The sequence below is a fragment of the Podarcis gaigeae genome (genome assembly GCF_964106915.1).
Source record: "Podarcis gaigeae genome assembly, chromosome: 6".
NCBI classification, from domain to species: Eukaryota; Metazoa; Chordata; class Lepidosauria; order Squamata; family Lacertidae; genus Podarcis; species Podarcis gaigeae.
Genome location: NC_139682.1, coordinates 61113904 through 61141807, shown reverse-complemented (window position 1 = coordinate 61141807; position 27904 = coordinate 61113904). Strand labels below are relative to the sequence as shown.

The window sequence follows — 27904 nt, the reverse complement described above, 5'->3', positions numbered from 1 at the left end:
GCCATTAGAAAAATAGAGGGGAAGGACATCATTAGCATTTGTTTGCATAATAGATTGTAACTGTGCATGCAGAATTTTGGCTTCCTGGCACAAGATACTAGGCAGCTTGAGCTTTGTAAAGAGCTACATTCAGATTATGTTGCATTTTGTATGGCAGCAAACCAAACCATGTACTTGCAAACTGAAAATCTGTATCAGAAATATGTAGTACCACTTTATCCCATTTTGAGGGCTTTGTCTTATTGCTGTACATGTTTTCAGAACAGCAGAAAGGAATAAATTTGGGTGGAGCTGACATGCAATAGAAGCATGTGATGATAAGTGCATAGTGTCTTGTTGAATAAGGTGCTAAAATATGGCAACAAATCAAATTAAATCAGAGGCTAGTTGAATTTTGTATTTAAAATGAATACTCAAAGTCAATGTGTATTGAATGTAAGACTTTGGCTAGGAACAATGAACTAATTGTTCATGTCCATGATAAAGATGTGTCATATACAGCAGAAATGTCAAGTCTTCGTAAGTGGCTGCTAGAAATTGGTCTAATTCTTTATGCGCCATGTATACTTTTGTCAGTGTAGGCAGATGGCATTAAGACAACCATCAAGCACCAAAGAATTCCAAATGGATTTGAATTCTTGCAATAACTTAATTTTTAAAACCCAACAATATTTGAGTTGCAGGCTATTAAATATCAAGACTGTTACAAGAGAGTGCTACAGAAAAAGGACTTCGCACAATTTGAGTTCTTCGTGATCTGCTGCATTAGAATTCTAGAATTAGAATCTATATGACTAAAATGCTATTTTGGCTATAAAATTTGCATATCGCTGGGAGGTTTGCATGTTGATGTACATTAAAAATAATGTTGGCCACAACAGCGCCTTGGAATTCTTGTTATGGACTTTTAGCTAGTATAAAGGTTAATACTGAAATAAGACTGTCATGGAAGCATGAACCATGACACTGAGTCATGAATATTAGTTCAGTGGCCTTGATAATTTTAAGCATATCATAGAGAATAGTGAAATATTGTACAAGGCAGCTTAATGTATGTAATCAAATAGGCTAGAAGAGACAGCATTTAGTAGCAACAGACAAGATACGCCATAAAATATGGTTCTGCATCCCCAACACATTTCATTTGAAGTGCATTAAACTGAAACTCATACTATTAAATTAATTTGGAAATTTTATTCAAAATAAGCCAGTAAAGGTGGCCAAAATATTACTTAATTGTCTTCAAGGTACCAGTAGCTTTCCATCTTCAACAAATAATCAAGTATGATGTTTCCCTTTTATTGCATACAGAGGACAAAGAGTCCATTTCAAACCTCTCTTAATAATGGCTATTCACATTCCTGAAACAGCACAAATTGACATGTAAACATTTTTGTGTGGCTTTCCCCAGCAAATACATAAAATAAGAAAGCAATTTATACCTCACATTACATATGATTTAAGACATAGTTCTATGAAAATATTAAAAGGTTTCCCCTTGCTTTAGTCATTAGTTTTGCGGGTTGGCACTTTGACCTAATTGGTTTTTTTCTGATTTCGGCTATCTCTTGATTCCCATATTGCAATGACATTAAAATATAGCAAGAAGAATAGAAAGTGCAAGCAGGATACAGCAGAGACAGCTAGAGGAAATAAATCTGGTAGCCTTTGTGGAGGATCCAATGTAGCACTCATTAAAGTCAGGATGCCCATCAGAGTTATTGAGACAAGGAACTGAAAGGAGAGAGAAAAGGTACACTGGTTATCCCTGATTTACAATGTCCAATAAGTCGTTTCATTGCTTAGGTGCTCTGTTTTCATCATCCTTATGGAAGATATTTCAGAAAATACAATGTGTCTCTAACATGACATCTTATGTACCAATTGCCAGGGTTGATGCAAACTTGGTCACGTCCATATTAGGATGCTCAATCTAACCATAGTTTAGTGTGAGGTGAACAAGCCCAAATGAGCTGGATCAAACTTCCTACTCACATCCTTCCCTCTCCTCTTTTCTTGATGCTTGTTTCAATGTTAACCACAGTTGGTTGGTTTGAACATAATAGCCAAACTGCAGGGTTGTTGTTTTTAAATGCAATCCAAGGCATGCTGCAGCTTCTTCATGCCACACTAAAAGTGTCAGATGCTGCCCCAGATAACTGCTTAAAATGTTCCAGCAGTTTTCTCCACCAGCATCTGCACACGGTGGGAATCATGGCAGAGGTGTGACTGGGGACCTTGGCAGCTATACAGTAGCTTATGTTTAAAACACATAAACAAAAGGAAAGCATCTACCCCTTAGACAAATCAGTGCACAAAAGACAAGGTTTTTGTAAGAGTTACTTACTGAACTCCTAATAACCTTTGCGAATGTTCTGAACCATGGCATGCATCGTCTAATGGAAGTGGGGAAAAGCTTTAGCTGCATATCGTCTTCAGAAGTATTTTCAAATATTGAGAAAGAAGTTGCACACACTGTGAGAAAGGCCAGTGTTGTCACAATATATGGCAGGAGCAGGCCATCCTTCAGGAGAAGGGGGAGCATGCTGTGGAGAAAGAGACAAGTTAGTTCATGCCCTATCATGGTTATTTGCCCAACAATATATAAGGGGGTGGGGAGTCCTCAATAAACTCAAGTTAGAATTATTTAGAAATACTAATATTCAAACTCACCTGAAGGTTGAAACAAGTAGAAACCATGTAGACATAAAAGGAATTTCATGTATAACTAAGCAGACGGGTCTATGGGGGAAAGCAAATAAAACCTACATAAACATTGTCAAGGTAACATTTCAATTAGTTGATAGCGGAGCTGCTACATCATACATTTTTTTTTTGTTTTAACGAAAGTGACGCAAAACAAGAGTAAGGGGCATTTATTTAGAATACAGACCACAAGCACATTAATACACAATACATAACAATAATGGCCAAGCAGCCCATTAGGGCAACAGAGTAAAATAAATTGCACATGGAGATTGTTTATGCACCTTCCTATGGGGGTAAGTGAAGTGTTAACACCACTGAGTATGCACAGTAGCTACTGAATGTGGGATGTCAGGGGATGAGGCATTGGCAAAGGAACCAAAGCAAAATATAGTGAACCTAGAAAATGGAAGAAAGCTTGGATAGCTGGAATATTCAATACTGTCACCCCACAAGTCAACATTCTATTGCAAGTCCCACTCTTTGCTACTACTTGACTCATTTTTAACACAGGAAGCTGCCTTATACCAAATCAGACCATGAGGCCCATCTTGCTGAGTAATGTCAATGCTGACGGGCTCCAGCGTTTCTGGCAGGAACCTTTTCCAGCTCTAACTGGAGAGACCAGGAATTGAACCAGGGACATACTGCATGCAGATGTGTTCCATCATTCAGCCATATCCCTTTCCTTGTCAATAAGAGCAATTCTGACAGACCCATGCAAGCAAATACAGTGGTACCTTGGTTTACAACCATAATCTGTTCCGGAGGTCCATTTGTAAACCAAAACAGGTTGTAACCCAAGGGGCGCTTCTGCCAATGGGGCCTCCAAAAAAAAATAAATTAGTTTGTAATCCCCCCAAAATGGGTTGTAATCCAAAAAAAAGTTGCAAACCAGGACACGCACTTCCGGCTTTGAAGTGTTTGTAATCTAAAATGTATGCAAACCAAGAAGTATGCAAACCAAGGTACCACTGTATCTGAAAGTAGTAAACTGAAGGGCTTGATAATGAAGATAGACATACTGATAACATTTCAGTTTCAAAACAAGCCAGCTTTAAAATCATGGTTTCTGAAGCTGGCTGGTTTAACTACAGTTTGTCGGTCTGGATAAAACGAGACAATTTCCAAAGAAGCTGGGAAGTAAATACTAGAAACATCCTTCCAGCTATGCAGGAGGAAAGGAGTAGCATGCAAGCCTGAGTCTTGCTCAGGTTCATTTCAGCTGAAGCATGTAGCACTACACCATGGTTTAACATTCTGGGCAAACAGACCTACAGATGCAAAAACTGCTCTTCGGTCCCAAGTAAATCCCAAAATATCAGATTTGACATCACTGTGATATAGGAACATGGCTCTATGGTTCCTGCTGAGCATGTGACTTCAATGCATGTTCAGCATCTTGTGAACTTGGCAAAAGCCATCTCTGAAGCATGTAGATGCAGTTTTAAAGCTGTCACTTTTTCCACCTCCCCACACTTTAAAAATAAAAGAGGATGGAAGACAACAATGCATTCTAAAACATTTAGCTTTTCAAAAATAAGACATAGAAGGCACCTCCTTTGGCCAGGTATACTAAATACCCTTTCATGCATCCTGGGCTAAGGGAATGATGTTATTTGGTTGAACCAATTCTCTTGCGCTTCTGCACATTCAAGATTTACCCGTGCTGGAGCCCTATTCTAGATCAGATCCCATGATCCACTTCATCAGATGTGCTGTTTATTTACTTCCCATTTCAACAGATAATGATGCATTATATTTTTAAAGCAGAAAATACAACTTACATTGAAACTAGAAGAATAGATTTTTCATGCACTTGGAATGAGAACAGGAAGAAGGATAATGCACAGCTAACCTGTTAAAAACAAAGTTAACAAGTGTTAACACAGAGGCAACAAGTACTGTTGATATTTCCATCGACAGGAACGTGGAGAGGATGCTTTTGCTATTCAGGAACAGCTTACATGTATCCATAGAAGCAGGCTTCCCAACATGGTGTTCCAGATGTTTGGACTGCAATTTCCATTGCCAATGGTGAGGGAGATGTAGCCCAACAATATCTGGAGATCACCAGGTTACAGGATTCTGCTTGAAATGTCACTGTGCTTAAGACCACTTTTCCTTATTTTCAAGTACATTTAAAATGGGTATGTTACCATAACTAAGTGTATGAAATATTTTCAAGTTGCAGTATTCGAGAGAAAAGCACAGTTCCTTTTTAAAGTTATTGCAATAATTACTGTTATTTTTTATAAGTAATATTGATCTGGAAAAAAGCAAAATAAGAAGTGATCACTCATCCATACAAGGCTTTTTTCAGTGGTGGAACTTGAGGTCTCAAATTTCAGCGGCGGCCTGTGCAACACAAAAAATTATCCCCCACCCCGCCTTCCATTCTACATTATTGTAGAATGTGACACACACAGGACACTGTGCCCTGTGTTGCTGGACCAGTCACATTTGCTTAAATCCACCTCTGCTTTTTTGCGTGATGTTGTATTTTGAAGAAAAATTATAGAACAAAAAATTAAAGGCATTTCCCTTCCCTTCAGCAATTTGAAGAATACCACTTACGTATTGCTGGAGGACTGCTATAATCGTGTTTTGTTTAAAGTGTTTTAAGTAATTTTTAAGAAATACAAAGTAGCGCAACGGAGTAACTTTACTGATCCTTTTAAAAGTACTGTGTGACTTTTTAGGCAAAACTTCAGCATGCAATGACAGATAAACTTCAAAATTTAAGTCACGGAGACAAGGGTGGCTGTTTATCAGAGATTATTAACATAAGGCATAGGTCAAAAAAGAACCTTGAGCATCGCAATACAGTGGCTATTCTCCAAGCCCGAAATATTAGTCATCTGATTTATGAGTATTTTTGGGCAATTTGGACCAACAGGCCTACTAATGGGATTGCAGTTGTTTAGGTTACCACAAAATTGTTTAATTAATGAGGCTTCCTCATTCCCAGGAGGTGGAGTTGGTTCTCTTTAATCTAGATTAATATGTAATGATCCATGTGACATGAATAGATGAACTCCACTGCCCAAATAACTTTTAAGTGTACTACCTTGCACAAGTAGCATGACTGATCATGTATCATCCATCAGGTCTGATCTAGTTCAGATTCCTGCATTGCACAGGGTTGGACTAGATGATCCTTGGAACCTTTTCCAACCCTACAATTCTATAATTATATCTATGGTGAGAGGTTAGGAGTTGTGGTTCCAAGCTGGTCAGGAAATACCTAGCTACTTTAGGTGAGCTAGAAGTCTTTAGAACCAGATAAATTGCATCATAAGCTTTTAAACAAATTTGTTCTCTGCTGTCCCAAAGGGCAGAACAAGGGTGTAATAAGCATAACTTACAGGAGGATAGACTTCAGAAGTTTCTCAACAGAACCAATTACCTTGAGAGTAGTGGGCTCCCTTCACTAGAGGAATTCATGCGGAGGCAAGACAGTCATCTGCCAGGGTGACATTGCTCCAGATTTCCTGCATAGGCCAAATGGTCTATATAGCAATTTCTGTGCATATTTTGCCACCTCATCCTAATTTCCATTCTGTGATATATTTTCATCCTATATATGATTGTGTGTGCATGCATATGTACATATGTATTTGTGGGAGGAAAGCAATAAGCCTTTGGTGCGCAAACAAGAATAATGAGCGGTCGGACTGGTCTGAGATACAACACCTATGGTCACTCAGAATGGCCAGGTTTGGGGTTTCTTATTGGAAGAGATCATATGGTACATATATATGTTGTTCTATGAAACTGAACAAAGTGTGAATGGAGAAAGATATTTGTTTCTATTATAAAACATACAAACATTATATTAAATAAAATAAAAAGTTCATCAAACACTTACCAAAGCATATTTAAATCCTTTGATAGAAGGCTGCAGAGTTAGTTTTATGCAACTGGGAAGTGCAGTCAGGAATGTTAAGGCAAAGCTGAACATAAAATAATGTATTAAAAATGCTATCTCAGTAACAATGGATTCACCTTCTTAAAACTATGGATCAAACCTGATTTTTTCATACCTGCACTAAAAAACAAATAAGGTTCCTGTTTTGAATTTCCTAATTTTAAACTTACAAATTAAACAAGCAGAAAACATCCACATGACACTACTGTTTAAATCAACTCTGTTTCTATGCAGATGGTTGAACCAGTGCCAGAATCTGACATTTAATGTATTTATTATTTAAAAATATGTATAACCTGTCCTTCATCAATACAGATTCAAGAGTAAGGCACAGAACACAAAATGAAATAAATACCAACCAACCAAATAATAAAACAAACAATAAATTGTAAAAGAAACCATCAAAGCAGCTAGAAAAAACAAAGCAAGTTAAATAGCAATCAACTTGCAAAACTTAAAAATGCCTGGGCAGATATAAGTCTTCAGCTGGCATTGAAATGATAACAATGTTGGCACTACTCATAACCATAAGGGGAGGGCATTCCACAGACGTGGGAACCACCATAGAGAGGGCAATATTATTACATTGTTTTAAAATACTATCTTGTGATCCTACCAACAGTGTAACATAATTCAGACTTGAAAGTTGCTATGGACTTCTATTCTCACTTACCTTAGTTTAAGTTGTGTTTCTGCTGACAGCACTGCCTTTACTTTGAAAAAAACACTTACGGTGCACCAAACATTGGCCACTTTATCCTGAGAAGATATTTAAAGTGTTGCATTATTTTTTTGTTGATGGGCCTTATTTATACATTGAATGGCAGGGATCTTTTTGCATGGATGTATATTTGATGCCGAGATTAAATGCATCTGTGTGACCTTGGTTCAAAATAGTGGGCAATGTCATTTTGATTAAAACAAGCCTTTAATTAACAGAGAAGTACGTTACTGAGTACAAGAGCTTGTGTTAGAAAAATCTTTTATAACAATACTGTAGCATATTAAGTAAGAGAAATTTGAAACTTTTTTTTTGCAAATGTGATGCCACACTATATTTTGCCACATTCTGCTACTAGAACATATTTAGCTCTGCTTGCTAGTAGCTAGCAATGACAGAGTTAACCCTAATAAATCAAGAAGTCTAAAGACATTAGCAGTTGTGCTAGGATCACTTTCCAAATTAAATTTGTAACCACACAGCTAGCATGCTCATGAAACTCATCCCTAAACAGCTGCTTGAATCACAGCTGTGTAGACATAACAGCAAGAAAGCTACTACCAACAACTGAGACATCCATCCTTGTTCACTTACAAGTGTACAGAACACACACTGCAAATTTGCTGAAGGTGACAAGTGCTTGGCAGCACCCACAAACATATAAGATGCCTGTTTAATAGCCAGAGAAGTTTTACAACTATCAGCACTTGCAGGCATCTCTGTAAATGGGAACCAATTCAAAGAACCTGTCACAGGCAACCCAGTATAAACTTACCGTGCACTGCTTACGTAGACAGTTTCTCAGTTTATCCAGATTAATATCCAAATCAGTCACTCCTCTGCTCAGCTCAGAAAACATTTCAGCTAACATTAGATCAAAAATCCCTGAGCTATCCTGGATAAAATCGTGTGAAGTTTCTTCATTGTAAAACATCAGTGAAACCTAGCAATGTGTATCAAAAAAATACATATCCTGCCTCCCTAAAAATACACATGTAAACGCACCAAATTACTTGACAGTTCTTTGGCTTGTGAATTTCTATATACCTCACACTTCGTGTAAAATGTCAACATACAAGTGAGCCTAAATTTTTCTACCAATGTGCCAGCACCACTACCAGGGATGTTAATGGTTTTCAGAAGTAATTCCACTGATGAGTTGTATCACTATTTCTCACTCTCTCTTCCCCACACCCTCTCTCTGGTGCAAACCACTTAATAGAAGTCATATCTGTAATAAAATCATATACTTTATGCTCAACACCTTTAGGCCTTACTTTAGCAAAGCAAGATGGCACTTTCCAACACAGCAAATCAGGAATCTCAATGCCTTCTAAAGCATGTAACATTTTAGCATCAGTCCAATGACTATTTTAGAACAGTAAAAAAAAGAGAATCCAGTATGTATTCATTTTTTTAGACCCTCTAGATAAGATTGAGCAAGGACGCTGTTAATTACTATGGAATCTGGCCAAACGGAAAAATGTACGTCTGAGCTATAGATCTGACGATGGGATAAATGTTGTCTACTCATATAATATCCTGGAAGATGCCAGCTGAGCTAGGGGTTAAACGCTGGATTAAATAACTGGCAAGAAATGACGGTCAGAGAAGCCAGATCATATTACTAGCCTTCTGGTGTATCTTCCACATGAAATCCCTAAGGGTCAAAGTGAAGGTTTCTCAAGGGAGCTAAAAATATAAAACATTTACAAGAAGCTTGTCAGGGGGCAGGGCAGGGAAGATGAGGCATACCTCGAACAAACCTCGATCAACTGGAAAGAGCCTTCTGAGCACTTGCAAAATTTGTTCAACGTCTGTACAAAACGGGAGCCAACAGAGAGCAAAAGAAACACCTACGGTAAACCCCAGTTTCATTAACAGTAACAGCCTGTAAGAAAAAAAAATTAAAATAATCCAAGCCCTTAAGAAGAAGTGCTCATGTAAAAGAAAATAGTAATGTTTGTGTGCTCTCAAACATAAAGCTGACTTAAAGTACCGTGCATAACGGCAGACATTAAATAACCTAACGTGAGATAGCTAACAGGAGAAGAGATCAGGGATAAGAAAACTGTTAAATGTTAAAAAGATATGCTAAACTCTTATCTTCTAAATCTGGGTGTCCATTTGTGACCTGTGCTTAACTAATGACAGGTGTTGAAGAGAAAAGATAGTCGTGTGTATTTTGATACACTATGGACACTCTTAAAACTATTTAGTATGTTATTTAATGACTTAGGAGAAAATGTTCTTCTGGGGGAGGGGGGGGGAGTAAAGAATTATAATGACATGAATCCCTTCTCCAAAAGCTTAATCGAGAAATGAATGACATGCACAAATTCCCAAGGCAAGCCTGCCTAAGTGCATTCCAGGACCATTTTCTGGATGTCAACTTTTAAAGATACTCACCCCTTCCCCACCAGGCCTTTTTTGAAGCACTTTCCCAAGAGATAGCTGAAGAAGGGCAATGAATGGTACAGCTCCATTTGTTTGTAGTTTAGAGCCAAGCAGAATGCTATTGAGCCCAAGAGGTCAAAATCATAAGACAGGCAAAGCACTCCCCACAAAGCAAAGCCAAGGCTCACAGAATTATATATGTTTTTAATGTTAAGGACAAAACAGATTTAAAAAGTTAAGTTATAAATGAAATACTTCAGATGGTCTCCTCTTGCCACCATAATTGATTGCCCATGCCATAATGGGAGAGATTTAAGCAATTTGATTTGAGGTTTAATTAATCTTCCAGTTGAAATAAATGTGAATTCAAAGTGCTTACCTGTGAGGAGATTTTGCCCTGAGCTCTCAAACACCAATATGAAAGAACCTGAAGGAACGACATCATCTGTGTGTCTCTGTTCTGGCATTACCGGAAACTCAGAAGCAAGCAGAGCTGGGGAGCGGTTCATACACTTCTCAAATAACATAAAACAAGGACCCTGAAAAATTGTAGTTTGCCCATACTGGCTGCAACCATCATAATGATGTGCAGTTTTGTTACCTTTCCATTAAGATCCATGCAAAGTACATTCCTTGAGGATGCACAACAGAGCCTATGGATTGCCTCCACCGAGCTGCATTTTGAGATAACGACAGGTGACATCAAATTGTTATCTTTGCTGTTTAATCTCCAATGGCTGTTTCACACATACAACTTTTATTTCTGTCATCTTGAGATAAATATGCCTATGTGAACTCACCTTTGGGTATTTATACCACGTACTTCATACTGAACAAACGTGTATCCACACATTCAGCATAAGAGAAGAAACCCAGATTCCGCAATAACTGTTGTTTTAAATGTTTAGCTGCACCATTAATACCTAACAGCACAATCCTATGCATGTTTACATTGAGAGTTAGCTGCTCTTGTGTGCAAATGGGGCTTATTCTGAGGTAAGTGTGCAGTGGGCTGTATCCTTTATCTGTATCTTTTTCACTGCTCTTATAAACATCTTATGCAATGAACAGGAATTATTCCTCCCTGTTCACATACTTCCCCTAAACCATTACACCCCTTGTTGCTCTATATCAAAGAGATTGGTGTTGGGTTAAGAGGATCCATTGAATTAGTAAAGTGTAAAGAGATGACATCACAAAATAGGCAAGGATACTGAAAATGTCCGTAATCAATCAGAATGAGTCCTGGATAAAGCAGTATGCAGAGAGCACTAGAAATCTGGGAAAGAAAGACAGACATTCTGCATTAAAAGAAACACAAATAAGCTAATTTTGTAATAAGTCATCACATACTAGAACAAGGGTGGGGAACCCTCAGGCTTGGGGGCCGAGTGCAGCCTCCAAGCCTCTCTATGTGGCCCTCAGGCCCCTCTCCTCAGCAGCCCTGGTCTGCATCCTCATTAAGTATTTCTGCTTTGCTGGAATGAGGCTTTGAACTGTGATGGCACTTGCTTGCTTACTTGACTTGAGGACAGATGGAAAAGGGGTGTGTGACTTTTGCAAGGCTGGAATGTAGCCCTACTTGTAAGAATACAAAGGTAAGAGGCACATCCATTGCTCTTCTGCATTTTGCCCCTTGTCCTGCTGCCTACTGGTATGCTGCCCAGGCTGCCCATGAAAAAATGTTTTCATCCCCATGCAACCTCGAAAGAGTATGTGACCATAAACACATTTCACTTCTCCCAGCTGAAACAATGCATAGAAGGCAACAGAGAATCCACTGCATCACTCTACAAACGTATCTTGTTCTACTGGCCAAAACTGTGATTCAGCCAGCTATCCGTGGCTATTAAAAGGGCCAGTCTAAATGTTTAATGTGGGATTCAAAAGCATGAACTGAATTTACCCCCAGCACACACAAACATTTGACTGCAGTAAGATCTGTGACCTGCATTGGGCAGAGACATTGGAAGTGGGCGGGGGGCATCTAAAGTACAAGTAAGGCTAAAAAGAAAGTCTTTTCCAATGTGAGAAGGTACCTCTGAAGTAGAGGCTCTATGTGTCCTATCAACATCTGAGTGGTGTTTGGAGATGGCCTGGGAGAAGGCTTTTCCTGTGGCCATTACCAGATTGTTAAGAGCCTACCTAGAGAGGCCTTGGGCATTTTTAGTGGAAAAGCAGGGCAAAAGTATATAAGTATATAAGTATATTATATAAGTATATAATGAAGAACAGCAAGTCTACAATCCTATGCGATCTTACTTGGGACTAAATTCCACTGAAGTTAATGGGACCTACTTCTGAGTAAAAATATAATTTGCATTATGCTGCATACTATGTTTGTTTGTTTGTTTGTTTGTTTGTTTGTTTGTTTGTTTTTGCAATCCTTGTTTCTTAATTATACAAAAAAGGTCAACATTACTTGCAATACATTTTGTTTTTGCAAGGCTTTCCAGTAACTGAGGTCAATGTAACATTATTAACTATAAAACGATCTAGCAATTTGTGCTATCAATTTTATGTTAGCAGAAAATATTTTCTGATTTTGTAGGATTAAGTAGCCCCATCCTTGCCTTCCATTCTAGATGAAAAGTTTTCACTGTAAGTCCAAAAAAAATAAAAATAAATCATACCAACCTTCCTCTTAGCTGAAGTCTCTTTTAAATAACAACAGTACAAGATTACTGCAGGTATGTAAACTAGTATATCAGCAACAAAAACTGAAACATAGAAAATATATATATATGTATGAATCAAACTACTATTGTTTATTAGCCAACTGGTCTATTGATTATTCTGCTTCAAATATTGTATCCTAACTGTGACAATGCTATTATTCTTGGCCTTTCCCCAGAACCATTTCCCCATCACCTGCATCTGACATATATTTGAATTATTTAAAATATCAAAAGCAGCCATTATTAACTCTTATGTGCTATGGACACAATAATTCACTACACACATACAGTTGAACCAGATGCAAGTCTGCACATACACTCAAAACTGATTTAGGGATAATATCCTTTTCCAAGATTCTGTGGCCACAAGAAAATACAGGAATCATGCTGTGGTTGACAGATCCTCAACCTGAGAGAGTGTCCAGTCTACACCTTTAAATCAGGGATGAAGAATGCCTGGGACTGAATGTGGCCCTTCAGACATCTTTATATGGCCCTCGGAACTCTCCCCAGGCCACACCCCTCACTGTCTCTTCGTGCCCCAAGTGCTTTTGTCTGGCTGGAATGTGTCCCTGAATTCTATTGCTTGTCTAGATAGAAGACAGAGAAAAGTGAGAGACAGAAGAAACTAGGCTACTGCACAAAGGTAAAATTTATCTTCATAACTTTCCCACTTTTGCCCTGCCCACGTCTGGCCCCTGAAACCTAAATGCAGCTGAAAAAAGATCCCCATCTCTGCTTTTTTAAATGCTTTAAGGTGCTGAACAAGGACACAGTCAATATGTCTCTCACTTTGGTCTTCCTTTTCCACTCCTTTCCCCCCTGCCTGCAGGATGGTAAAACTGGACTCCTTGTGTGGTAGGCAGGGGGGAAAGGTATGTAAAGGAATCAATGGGGAAAACAACATAGAAGCTGTATCATCTCTTAGTGCTAGAGCTTCTAAGTGTAGAAACACCATCTCCAAGCGAGCCCCCGGCAAGCCTCATTTTCATACAGTAATGATATGTGCTTCAAGGAGCTACCTTAAAGCAGTTAATTTTTTTTTGGAGTCATGTCTTGTATATAAGGCATGAGCAGTTTCTGGGATTACTATTTTAAACATAAGTCATAATACTGTCAATATGGTAATATCAGAAACCAGCTAGCCTCAAGGCTAGGAAAACTCTACAAAATTTGATCCAGTGGCATCATAGGGCTGCTACTCCTAGCTGATAATGAGTTCTCATAAAACCAAGTGCTTCCTTCAGAAATGCTACCAAAGAGCTGCAAGAAGATCAGCCCAATGCCACTCTTTTCATTGAAATCTGCTTAAAGGTTTTATGACATGTTTAAAATAGTAATCCCAGAAGCTGTTCAAGCCATATATACATGAGTTCAAAGAATGAACTGCTTGCAGGGCAGTTCCTCGTAGCAGTTCTGAAATCAAAATGGATTTCTTTCTTTCTTTTTCTGACTCACTTCATTCAGTTACATTCAAAGAATGCCAGTAACATCCCTAAATGTTTAAAATTAAGCATTTATAATTAAAATGTCCTTGACAGAGTTAAAGCTGAACCCTTCAATCCTGCACACAGGCGACTTCAATTCGACTGAAGTCAATGAGATTAAAGATGACTTAACTCTACATAAGGACTGTAGCCCATGTGCTCAGAACCGTGTAAGACTAGAACCCCAAATTCCTCCAAGATGACAGAATATAACCTTGAAATTTCTTTTAAGATGTAGAACTGAAATGATACCTTTATTTGCACCCATTATATTCAAAATGCTAGAAGAGAGTGATACAGAACTCTTCTTTAGATTACAGGATTTCAAAGCAAAAAATTTAGGAAATAAACACACAAACACACCAGCCACCTGGAAAATGATGCTGGGGTGGTATAAACCCAGAGGTTTGGAGAGCTCTTCACAACATGGGCATTTTTGAACAGACTACTGTTAACTATTTCAAGCCAACTGGAATTGTCAGTAGTGGCACCCGCCCTGTGGAAAGCCCTCCCATCAGATATCCTATTTTTAAACGACATCTGAAGGCAGCCCTGTTTAGGGAAGTTCTAAATATTTAATGCTATATTGTTTTTAACACTCGATTGGGAGCCGCCCAGAGTGGCTGGGGAAACTGAGCCAGATGGGCAGGGTATTAATAATAATAATAATAATAATAATAATAATAATAATAATAGATCATTTAGAAGTATTGCCTTGCCTCAGAAGCTCTATACTATTTGTTCTGGAAGCCCAACACTAAAGAGTTATTCAGACAGAACAGTAAGCCATCCTGGTTCGTGGGCAATACCATAGTTTACCCAGATTGGGGGGGGGGGGGAATGGTAAACTATGGTGTGCCAGAAATGCGAAAGTAAAGGTGGGGACCACAACACAATAAGGGACAAAAGAGTGTCTGAGTTCAAGGCTCTTCAGGGTTCACTCATGAAATGCCACATCATGGTGTCTGAATGAGCTCCGGGACTCCTATGGTTTTAATTTATTTGGCAAAATCTGTTGTCTGTGCATGTGCTTCAGAAACAGAAAGAGAATCTTCTAAAACATCTAAAACTAATGGTCAACATTTAACTGTATTGAATTTTGTAACCCTGGTGCACTCATTTAATGGCAATTGTTAAAAAGAATGTCTATCCATTTTCTTAGTTTGTACATCAATGATTTGTCAAGCGTGTTGATTTGAGCATTATTAAAGACCATTTCAAGGGTAATTTGGTTCTAGTGATTTTAAAAATATAATCAATTACTAGAGACCAGATGGAAAGGTTTCTGGCCAGTGCAAGAGGTGGTGTGGAGGAGTGTCTGCTTCTGCCCAGGATAATCAGCAATAAGACAATGCTGACACGTCATAAGAGATTTTTACAGGACTTCAGTCAATCCTGTGAAACAGAGGAAGACTGAATATAAGCCAATAAATGCATTGTCTGGGCTGCCTGATACGCTACTCTTGTAACAATGCTGTCCATGTTTTTCTTCACTGACCACCACGTGAACTATCAATTGATATGCATCTGAGAATTATCATTGTCGCTATCCTCCATTTGGTTTAGCTGTAAAGGCAAATGAACACTGAACTTTTAGTTGTATATTGGAACTTTTTTGAAGCCTGGGAAAAGCTACTTTACTGTATAATGATTCACAGCACCTATAAGCATTTGATTTTGAACATGCGTAATAACACCTTCTTCATTCCAATGTTTCTTAAAAATATATAATTTCATTACTTCAATATTAAAAATCCCTGAGCATGACAGCCCTTCCAACCGCTAAATTTAAAAACTAACAGAAAAGAACTATGAAATTCTTTTTTTAAAAAAACAGATAAGCATAGGCTATAGTTAATAACTGACATGAACTTCAGAGTGCTATCAAAACTTAACCTTATATAGTAGGAATTGGCAAAACTATTATGTCAAATAGGTAACTTCTCAATAAACTGCCATTACTGTAGAATATTACCGTGTTACACTGTAGAACTAAGTTCATACAAGGCAGTTATACAGAAACAAAAAACCCTATAATGTCCAATTTCCAATAATATATAAAACCACAGATTAAAACAATTCACAGTCAGCAGCACACTGGCATATCTAAAGAATTAAAAACTATATTCTCCACAGATCACTAAATAGTTTAACATTCAGCCCAGCATATCAACTAAAAGCAGCCCCAAATGGTTGGATTTTTGAGACCCATTTTAAAAAGCATGAGCTAATGGAGCCATGAAGCACATATTCCATAGGTATGAGGTCACCACTGAAAAGATTCTGTCTCTTATGCTCTTCTAATTTATCCAATTTATCTGAAATATTGGGTCATGAGCAGTGGCTGTCAGTTGTACCCCTGACTACTCATTCATGGCCATGTAACCCATACCTTGAGCAATCTCTCCCACTATAGTCTTTTATCAGCATGAAATTGCTTTAGTGTTAGGGGGCTGAGGCCATTCCCAGTTAGAATTATTTATCTCCTTGCATCTTTACACCTTAAGAACACCCCTTGCACGGGTAATCTGCACTGCAAAAAATAGAATTGGAACAGGAACATTTTGAACTTATGTCGGGAAAAAAGGCTATTTTCTACCTGTTGCCCGCATGAATAGCTTGTGTGGCTGACTCTCATACCCACGAGATGTGTGCAGAGCAATCCAATCTGGATTGATTAACTTCGCTCTATAAAACAAAGTATCAAAACATTAAAAAGTAGACTATTCACACTGCTAATTGCTTCAGCTTAACAAATGCAGATGACACACATAGAACCATCATGAAGAAACTGCTTCAATTTCAATTATAATTAAGCACTTATCGGCAATACAGAGAACTGAAAATATTTTATCTTTTCACATACAGGCTACGTTTGTGCACCACAGAAAACCATATTTAATGTGTGTTGATGGCTCCCATTTCACTCCCCACCCTCCCAGTGTGAGCAGCAACAACAAACTACAAAATGTGCTTCAGTGTTTTGTCCAAAAAGACAATCATGGATAATTTTGCTCCAAACAAACCATAAATGCTGGTTCTTTGCTTCCTGATCATAGAATATGTAAAATAGACCACAATCTCTGCTTCAGGCATAACACTAAGGCAGAGGAAGTCATGCCACATCTTCTGGCACAATGCTGGGTATTTCCTTACCACATAATATAGGCAACTAACAATTTACATGTGTCCAACTGACGCACAATCGCACATGCGTGCATCGTGTGACTTTAAAAATGGCAAAAATAGCCCAGAAAGGGCAAAAAGTACAAAAACAACACCTAGCAATCCCATGAGCCTTTGCAGGTGCAATTCCAGGAGCGCTTGCACTGACCTTTGAGGCTTGTGGAACGTCTGAGTTTGAGAAAGGAGGTTTGGAGGGAGTGACCATGGTGGAGTTTGGCGTCTGGTAAGTGCTGCTGGTATTTTAAAGGGTTTTTTCAGGGAGTTTTAGAGGTTTAGAGGTTGTCTGCAGACTTTTACAATGGCGTTTCAAATATACGTGATTTCACGTAAACATGTGGTGCCTCGGAATGTAACCCCTGCGTAATTTGGGAGTTGCCTGTACATAGAAACTTTGTTGTTGTTGTTGTTGTTTTGTCGTGTCCGACTCTTCATGACCCCATGGACCAGAGCACACCAGGCACTCCTGTCTTCCACTGCCTCCCGCAATCTTATCTTCTCTTCTCTTCTCTTCTCTTCTCTTCTCTTCTCTTCTCTTCTCATGAGGTAGGCATAGAAACTTAGCCAACTACAAACCCCCTTTTATCCACTAAATAATCAGGAGAGACAGAGCTGCCTCATCTGTGATTGTTTACCACACAGGTAAGCACTCCCACGTGCTGCTTATGTGTACACGGTCATAAGTGCGTAATCACCACACTTATTGTGAATGGGGAATGCTGTAGTTGTGCATCAGAATTCCCATACCTGGATCAGCCTGCATTTTTCTATTTTTTCTAGCAAACAAAATGCATTTAAAATAATGCTCACATGTTTAACTTACACATAAGCACACAGAAGACTGTGATAAGCAGTAAGAGGTGGATAGTCAAGGCCCCAGTATTGCAAGTTATTGTCACTGGTGTTGAAGTACCTGAAAAAGAAAAGGAAACCCTGAAATAAATATGTCTTCAGAATGCAGCTCACACAGAATGCAGATCTTCCTCCTTCCCTTTCCCTGTTGCAGCAAGATCCCCCTGCTCAGTGCTCTCCAATTCCCCACTTGCACTGCAGCCCAGTAAACCACAGTCCTTACTGTTCAGAAGTGTCCCAAACCCTATTAGGAGGGGTTGCAAGGGATACAGAGTACTTCAGGAGGGAAGAAAGGACAAGACAGATTGGTTATACATGTTGCATTCCACCCAGGCAGCATTCTACTAGCACAACCAATGGTTGATACAACCCAGGGTCATGTTGGTTTTCTACGAAGCTGGACAGCTTCAGTACAATAGTAAAAAAAAAAAAAAATTAAAATATGGCTCTTACTGCATTTTTGTTGTAGATTCTTTTTAAAAATAAAACAAAGACTTGCCTGAGTTTTTGGATGCAGTTGTTGATGTTTGTGTTATGGCAGAATACAAGACATAAAGAATCTGAAGGATATAAAATTTGTGCCTGTAACCAGCTGATATTGTTCTGGGAAATACATTTTCATTTCTAGGAAACAAGGCTAGAATAATTCAAAAATCTACTGGGCTATGAAAGGTAATTATTGTTCCAATTGCCATGATTCACAAGATCTGATTCATCAGTGCCATTAATTTCACTTTTTCAATATATGTGAGCAGCTCCAAAAATACAAGGCTCTATTCCAGTCAGTCCTACATTCGTTGGACACTTTTCCCTAACCTGACCAGCCTTTCTCCTGAAACCTTCTGTAATCACCTTCAGCTGAAGATATGTACCCAAGGACCCACATCTAACAAAGTCCGTGGCTTTGACAAGATGGTGTTTTCTGAAGCGTCAACAGACAACTTAAAGAAAGTATTAAAGAAATACAGAGTTGCATATAAAAATGTTACAGTAATACAAACTTACTAATACAGTTACTGACACACTCTCCCTCTAAGGCTCCGGATTCTAACCCAGGGTTCAAACAAGCTCTCAGCTCACCCACAAAAGTGGTTAGAGCATTACAGCCTTCAAGGTTTTGCAGTCTTAAGCGTAATTTTATCTAAGGGATTCTAAGATCCAACACTAGTTCTCCAAAATCACAAACCCCAAACATCTGAGCTAAAAGAATGATTGGCAATTCTTGTGAGCTAACAAAGTACTGAACCCGAGCTGCTCCATATCAACAGTATCCAAATAGTACTGCTGGCTTTCACAAGAATTAGGAGGTGCTAAAAACTAAACTCTGCTTAATTACAACAGTACCAAGTTGTCAGCACAATAGATGACAAAGGTCATGATCCTGTTCAGTCATACCAATAACAACAAATTCAACAGGCCCTCTAAACTAGCTCAAGAAAGTAACCTCTAGAGGACAATAAGAAAGCGCAAAGATAAAGGAATTTCATTCATACGACTTTTCTGTACTTATGTTTCTGTGGAGAGCAGTCAGAATTTAGCCACATCTTCAAGATGAAAGGCAGAAGATTTTATTCAATGAAAATAAAAGTTACAAAAATAAGACATCAGAACCTTTAAATCTCAGTGAAACAGAGTGACTAGTATTTTATAATTGCCAAGGGGCAAGTTCTTAGCTTTCCCAGTCTATCCACTCAAATGCAGCCAATTTTTGACATTTATTACAATAAATGATATTTCTTGAATACCTTATGAGCAGCCTGAAGTATCTTATGAACAATTCATGATAAATCATATTTCTTAAAGCTGCATCTCTGCCCCTTATCCCACCATTTAAAATTTCTCATGCCAGGATAGTTTTAACTCCTTCATTTGGATATTGATGTCTTGCGATTTACTAGTAAATATCTCATTCAATTCCATGCTCTTATTTGAACTTAGATTCCAAAGAAAAAGTTTGTGTATAGGTGTGAAAAAAAGGTAAGAACTGTCACATTTCTAACATGCAATATCAGAAGAAAAAGATGCTGTCAAGATTGTCTTTGATAAATATGCATGGGCTCCAAAGAAAGATAGAGAAGGCAGAAATATTTAAATTTGTGCCTCTGGCTCAACTACATACAGGAAAACTACATACAAATCACATTTCTCATTTACTGCCTACCTTTTTTAATATACTTTTTTTCCAGAACAAAGGAAGTGAACATGGAGTACATGATAATACCATTTGAGCATACCTGAATAATAATAGTAATCATTGCCTTTTCAAAAGCAAAGACTTTAGGGGGCAAACATTCAAAAGATGCCACCTTGCACCCAGTACAGGGGATCACAAATTTGTTTGTTACCAAACAATGAAATCTCATCCCATTACACTGCTCACACTGTTATACTATACAGCAATATATGCAGAACAAATTGTAAGTTTCCAAATTTAAACTAAATTGGCTAATTGTAGTACAGTATTTGGTTTTGATGGCAGACAAGTGCAGATTTATTGGTTATCATTCCATTGGCTGTAAATCAACTTCTAAAAACAGCTAATTCTTAAGCAATCCTTTCCCCCTTTCTCACCAATACCAATACCAACCACACATTTTATGACAAATACATTCCTGCAATTAGGTCATGTTGCAAACAGTTTCTCTCTTTACACTCTCTCTCTCTCTACACACACACACACACATAGTAAAAAACCCAACATCATTACTATATACAGCAAGAGTATACTCAACTTATGAGCACATACAAAAGGTAAGTTATGACTTGACCATGTGGTAAGGAAGCATCTTCTGCACATCAGAGTGGTCAATTTATTACAACTGGAGGACACAATGTAATGACAAAATATGCTTTAAAAGACAATCTTGTAGGTAAACTGGTTCCAAGCTGTTAAGGGCTTTCTAACACCTTGAAGTTGGTCCAGTAGCAAATTGGCAACAAAACTAGAGGACCCAATGTGCACTGCAAAATAAGCCTCCTTCTTTTTTTGCAGCCTCACTGCCACATTATAGGCACGACTGTGTGTTCTTAGCAGTGTTCAGTTGGCTTCAGAATGAGACTTGCGCCACCTCACTCCAGTCTTCATCCGGACTGTTTTACAGTCTGGAGCTCCTGAGAGTACCAAGAACTCCTTGGGCTCGAAAATGCCAGAGAGAATGCTCAGCAGTGATTGTGTCTACTGCCCGTTTCCTCTCGCCACTCCATAGCGACGAGGTCTTTGACAGGATCACCTGCTTTCTCCACTGGAAAATTCCCCAGAGCATTCAAGAACATATCTGGTCCCATCAGTCTCTGAGAGCGGGCCATGTGAATGGGCTCACCACCTTTACAAGTTGAGAGGTGTGGAAACCAGGAATCTACTGCTTATGTCTGAACTCCAGTTTTCAGAGAATTTGTATCACTTACAAATCGGTACTGATAGTTGTAAAATATACTTAACTGGACAAATTGGAAAACATTTTTTTCAAATATTAATTTTGCTAAAATATTAAAATTGGTGGATCGCATCTTAAAGGCAGATGACAGGAATCATTATACGAAAAAAAAAATTTGTTACATGACTAAATTGTTCTAAAACATTTTAGATACAGGTATTATATAGATCTAAGTAGCTCTAGAATGAGATATTTCAAGGGAAACAAAAATAAGTAAAGGAAATGGTAATTGGCTGCAATGCTATGTACACCTAACTGGGGCTTACTACTTTGCAGCCTTATGTAGGGTTACACTGCAAAGGGCTGTGTAGGCAGGAAGGTTTTATGCACCCCAAGATTATAGTCTTTCCATAGAAAAGGGAATAAAAAAATTCAAAATTAGGCATACCACTGTTTTACTGGCAGATTGTAGGTAACTTCTTGCCAATGTCTTTGAGCTTCGTAGTCTCCATACATAGGTGGTTTTCCTGCACCTTAAAAGAAAGAAAAAAGATGGGAAACTATATTTATCAGTTGTTAATTCATGTATAAATTAATTTTGCTCTACTAATGCCTGCAATTCAATGCTTTGCCTGGAACTCTGTGAGGAAGAGAAGAGGTTCTTGGGGTAGTATTAGACGTAGGATACATTTCCATTTTCTGAATACATCTTTTATTAATATTCTTCTTAGTTCCCTATTCTTTCCTCCCCCCCCCCCTTTCTTCTCTCGTCAGAAATTCTTTGTTTTTTCCTGTAACTTTTTAAAATCAGTACAAAATTTGCATGAGTTTCTTCTTTATTGAATACTACAGAACAAGCCAATTGTGGCAGTATCACATTAAACAATTAGGCACACAGATTATTCATTTCCTGTCGTTCCTGATTAGCTATTGAGAGCACACACTTATTTCTATGGTATTGACTCTAACTTCATGGAGATTGAAGAGTTTCTTTTAAATATAGGAAAGCTATCTATAATTCTTTCATATGATCTATGTTTGAGCAATTCACACAAACAGCAGAGAAGGACATAATCTGTCCTTTTGCAACACTGAGAGCAGACAATTGCTACAAGAAGGATATTAAGAGGAAAGGGTTTCAGATAGGCCAGTGCTTCTACAAACAGAAGACACCTCTATGGACATTTGGGAAGAGAGTTAAGAATATGTGCCAAGCGACATGTGCAATAACTTCCTTCTGCCCATTTACCAACGTAATGGATGAATACAGGGAAATAGGATTGATTCAGCAAAAGAAAACATTCACATGGCAGCAGCCCATGCTCTAGGTACAGGGCACAACCAAAAGGATGGGAAACATTCCTACAAGGGTCCTACTGATTCCACAGAAAACAATAATGTCTGATGGAAATGCTTGATATTTGACCACTGCTGTCTTTTACTGCAGATCTATATCTATCACTATTATTTACAATGCTGGGAAGACCCTACAAAAATTACCAACCAGTGATAGCTTCTCCTAGGAGGAGTTTATGACAGTGTTCTTCTCACTACAAAACCAAAGAGGAGCTGACGTCCAAACAGCAAAATATATAATACAAGACCAGAATCAGTCAAAACTAGGCCCGTTAAAATTATCAACTTTGAGGCAGCAGTGAAAGTAAACAAAGCAAGGGCAAGCGTTTTAGCATCTGCTGTGCTTTGTTGTTGTTGTTTTCCAAAATGAACCAAGCAGAATGCACTGAAAAAAATTGGTACCCATTTTTAATTGTTTGGGGTTTATTTGTACACATGATGCAAAAGGATATAGGTTTACGTCGCAAGGCAAAGTAGTAGTGGTGAGTAATTAAATACCAAACTGATCAGCTAAACTATTTGGTCCTTTCTTTTTAGTTTTTGCACTTTATATTTTGCCTCGGGTTGCTATTCTGGGAAATTAGGCTGCAAAAGCACATTGTAATGAGTGAGCCTTAAACAGCATGTGTGCAGTATTGAAGCCATGGGCTGCAGGCAATGAACTGCTTCCAAAGGGGACATTTTAATTCCATACACCTTTTGCAAGGGAGACAAAAGCTGTAAAGTATAACATTTTAAAAGTTATTACTAAGCAGATCCTCAAAGCAGCATACAGTACTGCTTTATTATAGTGAACGAGATGTGTCTTTGAAGAACAAGAGGTTCCCAAATATAAAAAGTATAAAAAGTTGCCCTAAGATCAGTCAAAGAGCAGGACATTCTCCATAGCTTTTGATGCAACCCATATATAGAAGCAACTAAGACTTTGGGCAGCTTGATGACACAAACATAAATTTAGCACACACAAAAGCCCAAATTTAATTCCTCATATTAATAATTCTTCACCTTTACATTGTACTATATTATTCTTAACCATGAAAAAAATTGAACCAGTAGTGTTCAATGCCATTTGTTAGCCACATTCACTAATGCAGTGTTTCCCAACCTTGTGCCTCCAGATGTTTTTGGCCTACAACTCCCATCATCCCTGACCACTGGTCTTGCTAGCTAGGGATGATGGGAGTTGTAGGCCAAAAACATCTGGAGGCACAAGGTTGGGAAACACTGCACTAATGCTAACTAGTTCAGCAAACCCACCTGGAGGAAAATATATGGTGAGAAAAGCAAAAGCAAAGTAAAAAAAAAGCTTGATGCATCTAAAATATAGTGGACTCAGAGCAGAAATAACCTTCCTATATCTGGTCATCCACACCTTAAGTTGGAACTATGTTGATTTAGAACAGCTGATGTCAGCCTTTCGATCTCAACTGCCATTGCATTGGGCAGCACCTGCACACATTTTGAGGGTAACCAGCAAATTGGACACATAGTTGGATTTTATGAATGAACATTTGGGGTTTTGCATCCAAGTCTTCTACAATGGTTTATGCTACTACTGTACCTATTTAGAAAACATGTAATGTGGTTCATAAGCAGTTTGTATTAATACGGGTAACAAGTATAAAATGTAGATTCTCTCTACCATCATTTCATCACCACTTTCACCTGATATATGTACAAAAGAATTGCCACCCTAGCCAACTGTAAGGGAGAGGGAGTATATCTGTCCATCATAGTGCCTGATCTAACAAATTACTCAACTGCAAGGAATTGTTGTTTGTCCCCAGTGAGCGTCTAACAATACATACATTAAACAAAAAGTGAGCAGGTCAGCGCTATGCATTACAATACACAAGGCATACAGTACAAGTTGCAATATACACAACTACTAACAGCTTCAACTTAACTCTCCTTTGTATGTTGAAAGTTTGTTAAAGTGTTGGCCTTTTTTGTTTTTGTTTCTTAGTTCTTAGATGTTTCCGTCAGAATAGGACAGTAGTTGTAACTTAATATTCAGACACTATTGCATCTGGAAAGTTAATTTTGTTATACCAAAAAACATAACACATTAGACATAGCAGAATCTTAATTGCTTCCTCTTTGTTCTGTTAATTTGAACAGGTGAGGGTACAACCAGAATTAAATACCAATCTTCCCATTTTGACTTCCACATCATGGTAACTAGATTATAATAATGTGAAGGGAGACCAGAGTTGTGCTTTTTGGACCCACCTTCCATGTATTGTTGAGGAAAGGCTGAAGAAAGGAGCCTGTTCTTGTGTAGGCTCCCCAAGCAACATGATCAGAAGGATTCTAAGCTGCACATGTGTAAAGCAGGTTCCTAGAGTTGCAGCAAAGCAGGTGGGCCAGGAAGAATCATAGAATCATAGAGTTGGAAGAGACCACAAGGGCCATCGAGTCCAACCCCCTGCCAAGCAGGAAACACCACCAGAGCACTCCTGACATATGGTTATCAAGCCTCTGCTTAAAGACCTCCAAAGAAGGAGACTCCACCACACTCCTTGGCAGCAAATTCCACTGTCGAACAGCTCTTACTGTCAGGAAGTTCTTCCTAATGTTTAGGTGGAATCTTCTTTCTTGTAGTTTGGATCCATTGCTCCGTGTCCGCTTCTCTGGAGCAGCAGAAAACAACCTTTCTCCGTCCTCTATGTGACATCCTTTTATATATTTGAACATGGCTACCATATCCCCCCTTAACCTCCTCTTCTCCAGGCTAAACATGCCCAGCTCCCTTAGCCGTTCCTCATAAGGCATCGTTTCCAGGCCTTTGACCATTTTGGTTGCCCTCCTCTGGACACGTTCCAGTTTGTCAGTGTCCTTCTTGAACTGTGGTGCCCAGAACTGCTACTCTCACGTTCAATCATGTGAGAGGTCAACACCCAAACAGAGCTCAGAAGTTGTTTATCATAGTTGTGAAAAGAACCTAAGGTTCTAATCTTGTACTGTATAACTAAATGTTTTTCTAAATAACTACATTAGACAGCTACTGTTGTCACTACATTTGTGTGACAACAGTAATATTTTCTTCTGTTCTCTTTTGTATTTGGTTTAGATTTATAACAAGCTTAAATGATACAGATTTAATCTTCATCAAATTGAAAGTAAACATGAAGTGCTAAGATAGTTATGCGGAAGATGTGGCGGAAGAGGGAAAGGGAAGATAACACTACTTTATTCTAATAGTTATAGCTATGGTTGTAGTGCTGTCAGGAAATGAAGGAAATTCTTTATTGCATTTTAAATTTTATTACATGTGAAAATTCTTCAGTTTGGTTGTGTGCTTTTTGATGTGCTTTATTTATTGCTTATGACAACTTTTATGTTTTTAATTATGTAAATAGTTCTAGGCAGTGCTTTTTTCTTTAAAAATGTTTAGGGGTACTCTCATTTTCCTACTCATATTGAAATACTGCCCCTCAATGAGGCCAAACTTGGATTAACAAACTGTTTAGGGGTATGCATATCCCTACATCCCCCCCAGAAAAAAGCACTGCTTCTATGTTGTAAGCCGCCTTGAGCATAGTTTTAACTATGAAAAGGCAGCATATAAATAAAATAATAATGATGAAAGAGCAATAAAATACATTTTTTTAAAAAAAGAACAAGGCTATTCAGAGTTGAGAACATGATTATTATACACCTTTCATTTTTAACTACTATATACTTATTTCCTTTTAAGAAACTTCTAACAGTAATTTCACTACAATAGTTCATATACATTCAGAATATTTACTACCTGAGTAAGAACCAAGGGACACAGTCCAACGGACAAGAAGGCCTAGCAATGCAGTAATTGTCATTAAGCTCCATTTTTCCATAGCTGCTATTCCGAAATCACCTTGAAACAAGAACAGAAACAATGATGTCACAAAATTCTGGCTTCTGCCCCTAAAGTTTATATACAGGGATAAATCCACAGGTAGGACAGTGAGCAAATGCAGCCTTTTTGATTATGCTACTATGGGAAAGGCAAATCCAGGAAAGCCATTACTGCATCCAGCAAAGTAATCTTTAGAGCAAAGAATTCTCTAATGCTGCCAGGGATATCAGCAAAATCAAATCTTTACTCAGTCTCTGTTCACAAGGAGAATTTAGCTGGACGGATTAAATTGGCAAAAGTGCAGATGGGTATAGTTCCAGGAGATGTCAAAGAAAATGTAACTTCAGCCAATCATAAATTTTGAAAGTGTAATCAAAGTAACCAATCCAATTCTACAAGCTAAACCACCACTATTATTTGGGAAAAGGCCAATAGAATAGAGCTGGACTAAAGGAATCACAGCCATGATCTAAGTTCTATGCATGTTTACTTGTATGTTCCGCTGCTGATTTACTCATGCACAGAGCAACACTTATTCTCTTGGTTTAAGCAGATAGGGAGCTATAATCCCACATGGCCAGAAAAGATTGAAAGGTCCCACAGTTTACATTTGACAATCAAACATACAAAATTGCAAGCCTGTCCCCAGATATCCCCCTTTAGTTCTGTCTCATGCTAGGCCTTAATGATAGTCTAGAGTAGAGCATGAATAGGGAATCTGCAGGTCTCCAGGTGTTGTTGAACTCCAATTTCCATCAACTCCAACCAGCATACTCAAGGGTCAGGATTACAGGAGTTGTAGTCGAACAACCTCTGGAGGTCCACATGTTCTTCATCTGTGCTTGATAACAAGGGTAATGCCTGGTTGTCAATGGTCCAGCAGTGAAGAATTAAAATGACAACGTGGTACAATTCACAAACCATTGTGAAAACAAAAGCAAATCCTGACCTAGAAACTCAAAGTGTTTGTTTTTCTTTTCTGAGAATCTGACAGAAGCCAGAAATTATAAATGCATAAATCATGCATATCAGGAGCTGGAAAAGCTCAACCAAAATGATAAAGAGGATGGAGTAATTCCTCTCTGAGGCAAGGTTGTAACATTTAAGCGTATTTAATTTAGAGAAAATGCAAGAAAGAAGGGAGATGTATACAATTATGCATAGTCTAGAAAAAAACATCAAGATATCACATATATATCTCAATGATATCACATATTATTAGCACTCATGAACATCCAGTGTTACTGAATGTTAGAAGGTGCAGAACAGAAAAAAAGGAAATATTTCTCTGCATGATGCAGTTAAACCATGGAATTCACTCCCCAAGAGGTAGTGATGTCTGCCAGCCTGGATTCCTTTAAAGGAGAATTAGAAAAAT

The 27904-nt window shown here is 38.2% G+C and overlaps 1 protein-coding gene across 1 annotated transcript; it reads right to left on the bottom strand.

Annotated features, from left to right (window-relative positions):
* Positions 1 to 1174: 1174 nt before the first annotated feature.
* ALG6 (ALG6 alpha-1,3-glucosyltransferase) lies at positions 1175 to 26544 on the bottom strand. The gene is made up of 14 exons (XM_083742889.1): positions 26443 to 26544; positions 21778 to 21862; positions 17927 to 18016; positions 16520 to 16608; positions 12393 to 12475; positions 10970 to 11034; positions 9768 to 9953; positions 9114 to 9249; positions 7311 to 7396; positions 6578 to 6662; positions 4494 to 4564; positions 2674 to 2742; positions 2348 to 2546; positions 1175 to 1734 (listed from the first exon to the last, which is right to left on the bottom strand). The coding sequence occupies exons 1-14, from the start codon at positions 26522 to 26524 to the stop codon at positions 1537 to 1539; spliced, it is 1524 nt and encodes a 507-aa protein (XP_083599015.1). The 5' UTR covers positions 26525 to 26544; the 3' UTR covers positions 1175 to 1536.
* Between the last annotated feature and the right edge of the window lie 1360 nt (positions 26545 to 27904).